The following is a 12060-nucleotide window of genomic DNA, read 5'->3' as shown; positions in this document are numbered from 1 at the left end:
AGAACCCAATTAATGCATCTTCATGTTGATTGAGAAAAGTTACTCAGTTAATTTCATCATGAAACAGTAGTCTTAAAATGTGAGGCCAAAATCACATATGACTTCATTGACATTTTAAGCTACACCTGCTTTAAAGAGTATTGCTCAGCTATTCGCTAGACAGAACCTCAGATGAGGCACAAGAATATAATTCTATCAGCAACATCAATATAACTATGGGAAAGAGATAACAATGTGTCCCCTATTTTTGTAGAACTTTTGTCTTGGTTTTGTAGAAATGAAAAATGAGCTATTACTAGTCTGTTTATATACTGAAATAGAGTGGCCATTACTTAAAAATAATTCACTTTTGAATCTCTATCACCTGTTCATTTATTAAGAAGTGTTAAAAATAATCTTATGTTTTACTCTCATCATCCAAATACTAACACTTATATTTGACAGCTAATTTGCATAAATATATTCTATTTCTATTATCTATTAGACAATCATAAAAGGCATGGGATATCTAGTTGGCTCTCTATTTCCAGAGGTTGTACATTTGCACAGCCAATCAACAACAGACCAAAAATATCTGAAAACAAAAATCACACTGTACTCAACATGTACAGACTTTTACCTTGTTGGTCTTTCCCAAGCAACACAGTGTAACAACTATTTTCACAGCATCCACACAGAATGTTCACTAACCGAGACTTGATTTAGAGTATCCCAAACCCTATGGAATTGTACCATAAAATTCAAAATAAAAGAAAAGTATGTGAGACTTTATGACTATATAAGCATTTTATGTAAGGATGTTGAGTATCTGTAGATGTGGTTGGGAACGAGGGGATCCAGGAGCCTGTTTCCCATGGATACCGAAGGGTGACTGTGTATTGTTCATGCTAGGCTTTTTAAGTCTTTAGGTTATAGACATTTAACGACTTCAGCAGACACATAACTCATGCTCTTAGACACACTCTTGGGGTATTCAGGATTGGAGTTAAAGGGATTTGTTTCAAGGGGAAAAAAAAAAATGTCTCCAAGACACCACAGACAGCCTCCCCACCATTCCCCTTTCCTCTTCCCATACCCACTCACACCAGTAAATATTCATACCAGATTCTGCTGGAAAAATTTAGTCTTTCCAGCCAAAATAATCACGTTTTCCACCATCAGATTTCACTTTGGCAAAAGGCAGAAACTTAATTACAGTGGATTCGAGGCTATGAAACCTACCACCCTTTCAGTTTTTACTTAATCCTTTCTGCTTTTGAACTCCAGCAAAACATGTCTCAGAAGGTGATTACCATTTCAATTTAGAACATTCTGAGCTTCCCTTTCTCAATATACACAAATGTGTCTTTAATTTCAAAGTAGATTTCATTAAGGATTTTTAGTAAGATGCTTACTTAACTGAAATGGCAATGACACAGAGCAGTACAGCAGAGATTTAAAGGCAGAATTTTTTAATTTAACATGTGTTTTTACTGTAAAACAAATAGATGCTTTACTACATGGTTAATGCAGAAGAAAACTACCAAAAACAGACAGTTGTTTAACTTATAGCCAACAGTGAAGAGAAAAGAGCATTGTCTTTTCTAAGAAAATATAATAATACCAGAAGCATTTGCTCACTGGTCTTTCCGTAGCAGTTCTATGGTCACCAACTGGCAACTGCAACACCTTGTTATTCATTTTGGTGTTGGCAATGTTCTCACCTCTAGATCAGAATCCGGGGGAGGTGAAGGGTTATTGTTTCTTCGGCCTCGTCCACGTGATTTTCCATCGGAACCTCGACGCAATCGTTCAGAATCTGAATCTTTAATGGGTGTTGATGGGCTATGGATTGCACTGTACTCTGCAGAAACACACGGAAGCATGTTCACCTTGCAGTTCCAATATGATGGTACCCAGATTAATCTTTTTTTAATTCAGAGGTATGTAAAGCATATTACAGTCTGTTTAAATCCTACACTATGTTATATCTGCATTCATCAATCATCAAAGAGGCCTCTGACTCCAAGATATGTTTTGAATGAAAGAATGCTCAAAAATAAAATGTAATTAGAGGTCAAACAGAACACATAATAGCAAGTTTCCTAGCTTCTCCTTAGGGCTTTTGAGGATTCCATGATGTGCTGGTCCCACACATGAATCAGCTTCTCTCATCCTACACAACTGGTACCGGGCCCTCTTGAGGCATTCGCCCATTTACCTCTGTGTTAATCCTTCCAGCTATCTATGCAAAGGATGCTTATTCATGGAAACAGATGAGAAGGAAAACCAGACCCATGGTAGGTAGAACTAAGCCAATGGGAATTCTCTTTGAAAACTTTAAAAATTGCTATTTTCTCCCTCATTTTATGTAAAACAGATAAGGAGAGCAGATATATGGAAGACGCCCATTTGCATTCAGTATCTCTCATTCTCTTGCAACCAAACTTCCAAAACAAGGCAGCACATTAAAATTACTCATTCGGATAACTCAAAGAAACCACTGAAATAATTATACCAAAACCACAAAATTAAAAACTATTTTCAAATGGCTCAGAGGAAGAGCGGGCCAGTGGTTGTGGGGTTTACGAGCTTTCTATCGCATGTCCAGAATGAACATAAAAACATGTATTCTTATGTCTTAGGTACAATATTTATTGCCTTCCCAGGATAATTCCTGCCTTTCCCCAATTCCAGCTGTTAAGTATTCTCTGGCTTTTCCACAAAGCTTTATGCCATTGCTCTACCAGATATAGGCTGAAATCTCTCAATCTAAACCTTTATGGGGAACTATTATTTTCATGATATTGTTGATGCTACATTTCACCAACCAGGAAACTAGGCAGATCAACTAAAAGTCTGATAATCTAATAATGTTCTATCAACCTTAGTCACATACACCAAGCCATGCTTGTTTTCAACTACGTGTTCTCAATACTACCACCAAGCTTAAATGCTTCTCTAAAGCCTTTAGATTAGATGGGAATACATTTTGCAGCAAATTCTGATTCTAAACCAAATGAAACAGCCTATATGTTTCACTTAAAGTTTGAAGGAATCCATCAGTTGCATACAACACTTCTGAATATCTCCTTCATAACAAACCAGATGGGGACCCAGCATCGTAGCCTAGTGGCTGAAGTCCTCACCTTGCATGTGCTGGAATCCCATGTGGGTGCCAGTTTGTATCCTGGTTGCTCCACTTCCCTTTCAGCTCATTGTTTGTGATCTGAATAGCAGTAGAGGAGAGACCAAAGCCTTGGGACCCTGCAACAGTGTGGGAGACCTGGCTCCTGGCTTTTGGATAGACTCAGCTGTGGCCATTGCAGGCGCTTGGGGAGTGAGCCAGCAGAAGGTAGCTTTTTCTGCCTCTCCTTTTCTCTGTAAAAATCTGATTTTCCAATAGAAATAAATAAATCCAAAATAAACAAGATGGCAAAGTTTTTCATATATACTGGTCATGCTATTCTCATAACCAAAATTGACCGTGATGCCCATTGGTTAACTATAGTCAGAATATCCTTAACAACTCCACTCAGTGGGTCAGTTTATTAAGTTCTTTCAGATGCATTTTTTGAGCTGACTCATCACACAGACTGTTAAAACATAATGGTGTCTGGTCAAAGTTAATCATTGTATAAATCTACACTAATATTCTTTTATTGCAGTGGAGATGACTAAGGCATTTCTCCTTACAATGCCCCAAACCAAGCATCTTTTCTTCCATGTTTGTGGAGACTCAGAGGTGTCAAATGAATATATTTTTCAAGTAGTTGTGCATACAGAGATTTTTTAAATGCATTGTTCTTCCACATCAAACTTGTGCAGATATGGGTATTCAACACAGCAGTTAAAATGCCTCTCAGAAAACAACAATCCATACTGGAGTGCCTGGGTTCTTTTGCTGGTTACAGTCCTTATTCCACTCTCCTGTTAACGTGCTCTCTGAGAGGCCATAAGCAATGGCCCAAGTTCTCGGGTACCTGTGTGTGAGATCCACATTGTGTTCTAGGATCCTGTTACTGCTCAAACCCATCTCAGGCAGTTGTGGGCTAAAAATGTGGGGACTCAATCAGCAAATGGGAGATCTCTGTCTCTTTCAAAGAAAAAAAAAATTTGAAAAAAATCTTTTGTGGCATACACCTCTTTGCAGAACCTGGATAGCTACCATGTGAAACAAATCATATGCTAGTCTGTTTAATAGTGTTAAACAAAGCATTTACTCTGCAACTAACAGAACTGACCTCTAAATCAAACTATACCAAATATTTTACTACAAAATCTTGAATGTGAGCCTTTAGTTTTTATAAGCACATATTTAAGAAGTTAAAAACACCAAGTAACATATTTTCATACACTGTATGCTTTGCACTGTCATCAAGATAGTTATTCTTAAAGCAATTTATCTTATATAAGTTTTTTAAACATAAGTTTCCTCCTACTGATTACATATCGACTCTTTTTGTTATTTATCCCTGATTTAAAAACTCAAATCTTCCAAAATTTATTCCATCTCATTTTTTTTCTGGAAATAGACAAGCTATAATTAAATGAATCACTCACATTTGGAAACCTTTCCCAAAAGAAAACAAATTCACTGGGCAAAATATACAGGAAAATATTAAAATCATCATATGCAAAGTTTTTCCAGGTGGAGAAAAGAAAAAACAGAAAAGATGGATAATCTGACACCTTTAAATATGGAATAAAACCACATCCACACATTACTGACCTCTACTTTTAAGAAGGAAAATGAAATTAAAAATGATGCAAGATAGTCTTTAAAATCACTTCCTTATTGCTCTAGGATGTGGAATTCAATGCGTACCCTCTCTTAATGCTTTCCCAACTCTAACTTCTCCTTTCTCTTACTAGTGCAAAACAACTCAGACAAATTAATCTTCTAATCCACTGACAGCTCATGTTTCACTAAAACCCTCTCCCAGTTGTTCAACTTTACCCCCACTTAGATAATAGAAATGAAAATACTTTGAAAAGCGTGCACTTAACATACGGGTTGGATGTTAGGTTCACATTCTCCTAGGCACTATATAGAAACTTGTTATTAAACTACATGGGAGCTTCAAACTTATTATAAGATCCCAAATACTTACAGTTCCAGCTTAGCGGAACTTAAAATTCAGAGGTAGATATAGACCAATGGACAAAAGGCCACCAAAGAAATCCTTACTACTAAGATTTACAAGGGGGAGAGAAGTTTTCAGAAGATGGACGGCACATTCTCCGTTAAGGAGGACACAGAAATGCCCCAGGCAGGGTATCACAGGCAGGTCTGAAGGTACACAGGAAGAAAGCATGTCATGCTGAACTAAAACAAAACAATAAAACAAACAAAAAAATCAACTTGACCTGAGTGTACAGAAAAAATATAGAAATGAAGCCAGCGTGGCAAGCAAAAATTCAACAAGGCAGTGGTGACTACAGCTCCAGGTTGGAAGTTTGCTAGAACCAGGTTTTCACTAAGAAAGGAAAATGAGTAAGTAGGATAAACCAGTAAGCCAGGTAGGATGGTGATGGCCTGGGTGCAGTTCATAGTGCTAGAGAGATTGGAAGAGTCCGTAAAAGGTAAAGTCACAACCAGTTAGATAAGGAAGACGGAAATCAAGGATGATGTCCACACCAGTTGTGTTTTCACAACTTCATGAGCTCTAAGATGTGGTGTGAGATTTAAGAAAAAGGAGTTATGGTCAAGAAGTGAAAATTCAAGTTCAGCTGTGGACATACCGAATTTAAACAGTCCCTGATGTTCAAATAAGGATGCCCCAGTAGGCTGCTAGACTCTTCTGAAGTTCACAGAAGAAATGTGGGCTGAGTTTAGGCTTATAAATCGATGCATTATGCAAGGAAAGAAATGGGTATAGTTTAAAAATGCAGTGTGTATGGAAGGGCTGAACAATGAAAGATGGATGAGGTGTGTGGCAGAAAACCAGTCTGTGTGTTGCTAAAAAAAAAAGAGTATGTCAGAAAGGAGAGAGTGGTGACTAACTTCAGATCAACTGAGAGGCAAAGCAAGAACATTTCAGGATTAGAGTCACAGAGAGAGCTGGTACACAGGGCAACATCATAGATTTGAGAAGATGGAAGAGTACATAAGATTAAAACTCCAAGAGCATTAGTGATAACCCTGGTGTGGCCAAATTCAATATTTACTTTGTAATACTCAGTCTCATTCCACTTGTCTGTATTTGTTCCCACCACTGCCTCCTTTAAATGTCAAAAAAAAAAAGAAAATCCTGATTTTCCTTTTTTCCACTTCCCACTATTCCTTTTTAGTCATTAAGCTTGAATTAAATACTTATGTTGTCTACATCTGTAAGACTTGAAACTCCTGACCTAGCTTAAGATAAAGAGTTTGTATCAGGATGCTAATTGATGCTAAATTTCTTTTTTCCAACATCTCCTAAGACTGAAAAAAAAAAAGGCAGCTAAACAGTGTGGCTTTTGAGAAAGTTGATTGCTCTGGAGCAAACACTTCATGGTCCTCTTGCCTTGTTGAAGGATCTCAGGGGTTGGTTATATTAAGAGGGATTCATGATACCGTATAGGCTAATTTCAATGCTTTGCTTACTAATCTTTTGACTTGAATATCTTACTGTTGGATGGGCCTCTTTATCCGATACCATAATTAGCCTTGCCCCCAGATGAACCCTCTCTACTAACAATGGGATCAACAATGCCACTATCTACCCATTTCTCTATTCCAGCCACTTCTTACGAGGATCCATCAAACAAGAATAAGTTCTATGGTTTTTACACTGAAATGCTTTTGGTTTCAGGTCCTGCTCTCATCACCTCTTGCTTTAGTTCTATCAAGAAGCTATTTCCAGGATTGTCATTCTTAGTCTTTCTACTCTTTTATGCACAGCTATCACCCTTAAATGCTCATAACTCAGTACAGAACAGAAAGAACTGCCTAGTTACTGGGACACTGAGCTATGGATTCAACTGCCATATTTTGAATCTTCATTTATATTGGCTATTAGAATGGCTTTTCTAGTTGTTTACCCTTTGATCACTCAGTCTCATCACCTGTAAAATATGAGTAGGTGAGAGAAAAAGAACCTACACATGCATAAAGAACTGGTACCATTTATAGCACTAGTACTGTATAGACTTGGTTTTATTTTTTAAAAAAGAAACAAAAAGTCATTCCTCGATGACTTTAACTGCTCTCTCCCTGCATAATTGGCTGCAGATATACAAAGTTTGTGATCTCACTTTTCTGAAAGCACTGTGCTATTTTCTGACTTTGCACACAGTCTTCATTTTTCTTATAATGCTTTTCCTAACTCTTATCCTTACCCCTGAAATCCTTTTCAATGTCTGAAGATCAAGATCAAGTGTATTTTTTGGTCAGTTCTCACTCTAAATCTTGGCCCTGCCTTCATAATTACTCTTCTCTCTATTATGCAGTTTCACAATGTTTGTGCTTCTGATGTTGGCAGTGAACAACAATTTGGCAGAATTATTTTGAGGAAAGACCTAACACACCTGCTCTGGGGTAGCACAATTTTCATGGTGTTTATTGTTTATTCCCAGAGCACTTAAGTGTTTAGCAGGCAAGGTAGACATGAAGAACTCAGCGATAACTGAATGTTCCTCAAGCCCACCTTTAACTCGCTAAATGTCTGGAGGTTATTACTTATACGGATTAGTTGAAATATTACAAATGGGAAATAGCTGTAAAAGTTAATGCTTATACACTTTATAAAATATTAAAATTAAGAAAATTAAAATTCCACATTTGTAAATACTTCAGGTGTCTACAAATCCATCACTATTAAATAAAAAATCAATGTAACTCAAAAGAGTTCATCTACTTCGTTTCCCTGAGCTAGAAACTCGTAGAAATTAGTTCTAGTTTTTCATTCCTTATAGTCTCATTTTTTTACTTAGCTGAAAATATAGCCTGGCTCATTTAACTTTAATATTCTCTTACCTTGGATGTACAACATTTACCATATCTTCCTAACAGTTTTTAATCTTCCTCTCTTAAGTAAATCAGTCACCTTTAGAACTATCCCATCTAGTGTACTCTGGGCAACTCCAGTTCTCCAACGTCCAGGTTTATTGCCAATTAGATGCTGTCTAAATTCCTTGCTTAGTCCTTATCTTTATGCCTCCCTCAACATGCTCTCTGCTTTCTTGAACATTTTGCCAAACAGCTGTCAAAAAGATCACTCCCATTTCAAATGGACGGTTGTCATTTTAAAGACACCACTGTTATAGGTAATATGGAAAAATAGTACAAATAACAACAGGATGTTAATTTGTACATATTAGAGATGCTTTTAAACATTTCCTATTGTGAACTATCCAACTCTTTGGCCACTTTTAATAATCCTTTATGGGTTAGAACAAATGGTTTTAGCCTAGTTTTCATATTTACAGATATAGTTCCTAACCTGATATTTCTTTAAATTTATGCTTTCCTTCAAAGAACCTTTTTATCTTTATGGATTCTTGCTGCCTGGCTCGAAGGCCTGGCTGACTGCTTCAAGATTTAGGGATAAGCATTGACATTCACTCAGGGTAGCAGGGGATTTCTGATCTAAATTTACACTCCTGGGACTACCCAGGCCAGTGGCAGTTGTAAAGGAAGTCGAATACAGGGTTCCTGCAGACTCCCCTCTCGGTAGTAGGGGAGGATGAAGACTCTCCTTATTCATTTCTAAGTCTCCAAGAGGTGAAAGACTACTTCCCTCAAATGGGATGAAGTAACTGATCCGCTGGCTGAGAGGAAGCTCTCACCGCATGTACTGTGACATTGGACAGAGGCCAGAAGAGTATGGTCTCTGGATAGACTTTGAATCTGTCTGCTAAGACATTTCTGCTTGCTTTGTACAAAATGAAATGTGAAGGTGTACGTTTTTGTTTCTGTGTCCTTTTTTTTTTTTTTTTTGAGGGAGGCACAGGAAATCCTTAGGAAAAATACCTGAATTTAGTGAAATTAGACATGGTGATCAACAATTACGTCCTATGAGTGACTATCAGCAGAGAGCATTTCTTTTCTAAGTGCAAACATTGTCTTCTTCAAGACTTAAGCCTTTAAGCATAAGGGATAATACACATGAGCTGGAAATATATGACAGACAACAACTGACACTAAATAACCCCAGAATGTTCAACATTAGCATAAGCATATGCAAAAATTCATCATTATAGGCAGTATATCGAACCCAAATCATGGAGACTAAAAGAAGAATGCAGAGATTTTAACTCTCTAAGTCAACAAGGAGGGGATGCCATGACCCCTAAGGTATTCCCCATAAGAATGCATCAAGACTGATGCTAGTAAACAGAAGACTCATTGAGTCCAATGAATGTATTTCTGTTTATATTTTAAAAAATGTTTATTTGTGGGGGCCCAGAGCAATGGCTCAGTGGCTTAATCCTCACCTTACATGCACCATGATTCCCATATGGGTGCTAGTTTGTGTCCTGGCTGTTCCACTTTGTATCCAGCTCCCTATTGTGGTCTGGGAAAGCAGTAGAGGACAGCCCAAAGCCTTGGGACCCTGTACCATGTGGAAGACCAGGTAGAAGTTCCTGATTCTTGGCTTCAGATCAGCTCAACTCTGGCCATTGTGGCCATTTGGGGAGTGAACCAGCAGAAGGAAGATTTTTCTCTCTGTCTCTCCTCTCTGTAAATTCACCTTTCAAACGAATAAACAAATCTTTAAAAATGTTTATTTGTTTGGAAAGAGAGGGAGTTATTTTTCTTCTGCTAGATTGCTCATTCGCCAAATGCTTGCAGTGTTCAGTGTTGGTCCAGGCTAAAGCTGGAATCCGTCTCCTAGATAACTGACACAGACTCAACTTCTAGTGTTATCGCCTTGCACAGAGCACATTAATCAGAAACTGGAGTTGGCAGCCCAGAAGAGACCCCAACTCACCTACTCTGATATGCAATACGGGTGTCCCAAGCGGCCTCCTGCCCTCAAAGTGCCAGACCAGTCCCATTTGACAATTTAAAAAAGTATTTATATTTGACAATTTTGAAAATCATTTTTCATCTAATGGAAAAAAAGTTTTGTGAAGCTGAGCTTGATAACTTTTGGATAAGTAAGTGTGACTGCACCTTACTCCAGGGATAGGCAGGTGGTCACCATGTATTGTCCTAGACTTCTTTTGACTAGCAACACTGAGTGGCAAAGTCAGAGAAGCTGCTGGTGGCCAAAGAGACAATTTTTCCAAATAAACTAATGTACCTTCTCCCTCTCATCACCATCATTGCTGTTGTTTTGGTCTCTACATAATCAAAAACAGAGGTTGGTCAATTTCCCTGTAATGAGTTAGATAGTAACTATCTTCAGCTTTCTGGGCCACATGCTCTCCATTGCAGTTACTATATCCTGGTGTCACAGCAGCAGCTAGAAACACAGCATGGATTACACATTTCCCTTGGCTTTGGGGAGGCACTCATTACATGTGGATACTCATTACATGTGGATCTATGGTCTCATCTCATGGCCAAAGGCAGGGATCGCGTGTAATGTTACTGATGCCAGAGGGGTCCTGCCCCAGGTCTGGAGCCTGGGGGACACTGTTTGCCAGACTCTTTTAAGCTGACTGATTCTGGAAGATGCAAGCTATATTGCATGAGCAGCAGCTACACACACCAGGGATATCTGCAGTGCTTCTGAACAAAGAAAAATTCCAAGGCTTGCCACCATCATGACGTGCTATTCCCTCTGCAGGAAAGGGGTGGGGAAAGTTGTGGGGAGGCTTTCACATGAGCACTTTGATTCTTCCCTGCCACACAGTGGCCTAAAAGAGGTGACTCTGACATAGGTTTCTAACCAGGGCCACCTCCAGTGCCCCAGACAACATTTTGTAAGGTAGCTTCTTTTACTGAGGCAGAGTAGGAAGGCTGCCAGAACTCCACTTCTATTGTTAGAAATCCTCAGACTGAAAACTGAAATTTCTATCATCTTCAACATTCTAAAGAAATTCCAGCGGTGGCCTGACCTTCATGCTTGAATTCTCACATTGCAGGGTATAATAATATAGCAATCAAATGCTCACAAGAGAGAATGCATGCTTAGGCATATATTGAGTCAACTAACTTGGCTTTCCTCTGCAGTAAAAGGGCAATGATGTAAGCAAACTTCTTTGTATGGCTCTTTATGTAATGCTGCCTTTCAGAAACAAGCTTTGAAATAAATCAATTTAAAGCAGTTACAAAAGAAGTCATATTATTCGTGTACTGGATCTGGACTTCGCTACTCAAACTGGGAAAAGGATAGAGTAAGCTTTTTTGTTTGTATCTATTTGGAAATGGCAACTTCTGCTTGGACTTAATTTTTGTTATATGTCTGAAAAGATAAGTAGATGTACAAAGTTGCTTTCTCTGGAAGCTGTGCCTCTGGCCACTGTGCCTGGTATGCCACCTGCCAGATGCAGACTCTTCTTTCACTTGGGTTTGATGAGATTCCAGCAGAATCTGTATTGAAGGCCAGCTTTATGAATGTGTAGACTGTGCAGGTGGACAGGGCTCTAGGTTCAGATGGGACCTGTGTAAGTTTAATGCTGTGTTGTCTTGAAATTCTCTATTTTAAAGCTAGGAGTCCACCAGTTCTGTAACCCATCCTTTCTGAGGCTACCACAGGCAAATCCACTTTCTGAGGCAGCCAGTACTAACCCTGGCATCTCTAGATGCATAGAGCACCCATCACGTGCCAAGAAACTTCATCAACAATGGGAATCTGCTTGAGCAAGACAAAACAGCTCCTACCCTTATTCAATCTCAGAGCTGCCTATACTGACCATATACCAAGTGGTCACAAGCATGAGATAGCACGTCCCTCTCATATTTGCCAGATGTAATTTATAGCTACAAGCAAGATATTTGGCTTTGTGTTCTCTGAGGAAACAGAAGCAACCACTCTTTGTGACTGGTCCTGCTAATCTACCAGTACTCTTTACATGGGCTCTCCTTCCCTCTTGTCAGCAGATGAACGCTGTTTGCTGAAGGCCAATCAATCTTTACTTTATACATGGAATCCAAGCTCTCTTTCACATCCTCCAGCCATCATTCCCTACCTTCTCGATTATCTG

At 38.7% G+C, this 12060-nt stretch overlaps 1 protein-coding gene across 2 annotated transcripts in view; it reads right to left on the bottom strand.

The window, feature by feature from the left end:
* Positions 1-12060, bottom strand: part of EYA1 (EYA transcriptional coactivator and phosphatase 1) — a 151582-nt gene that overhangs the window by 64011 nt on the left and 75511 nt on the right. For both annotated transcript variants that reach the window (XM_040995708.1, XM_040995716.1), the window contains one exon: positions 1704-1843. In XM_040995708.1, the coding sequence (XP_040851642.1) occupies positions 1704-1843 (140 nt within the window). The remainder of the gene's footprint in view (positions 1-1703; positions 1844-12060) is intronic.

This window comes from Ochotona curzoniae, unplaced genomic scaffold, assembly GCF_017591425.1.
Source record: "Ochotona curzoniae isolate NIBS_2020 unplaced genomic scaffold, NIBS_Ocur_1.0 contig_1071, whole genome shotgun sequence".
In the NCBI taxonomy this organism is placed as follows: domain Eukaryota; kingdom Metazoa; phylum Chordata; class Mammalia; order Lagomorpha; family Ochotonidae; genus Ochotona; species Ochotona curzoniae.
Note: the sequence above shows the minus strand (reverse complement) of the source record. Positions and strands in the feature narration are given on the sequence as shown.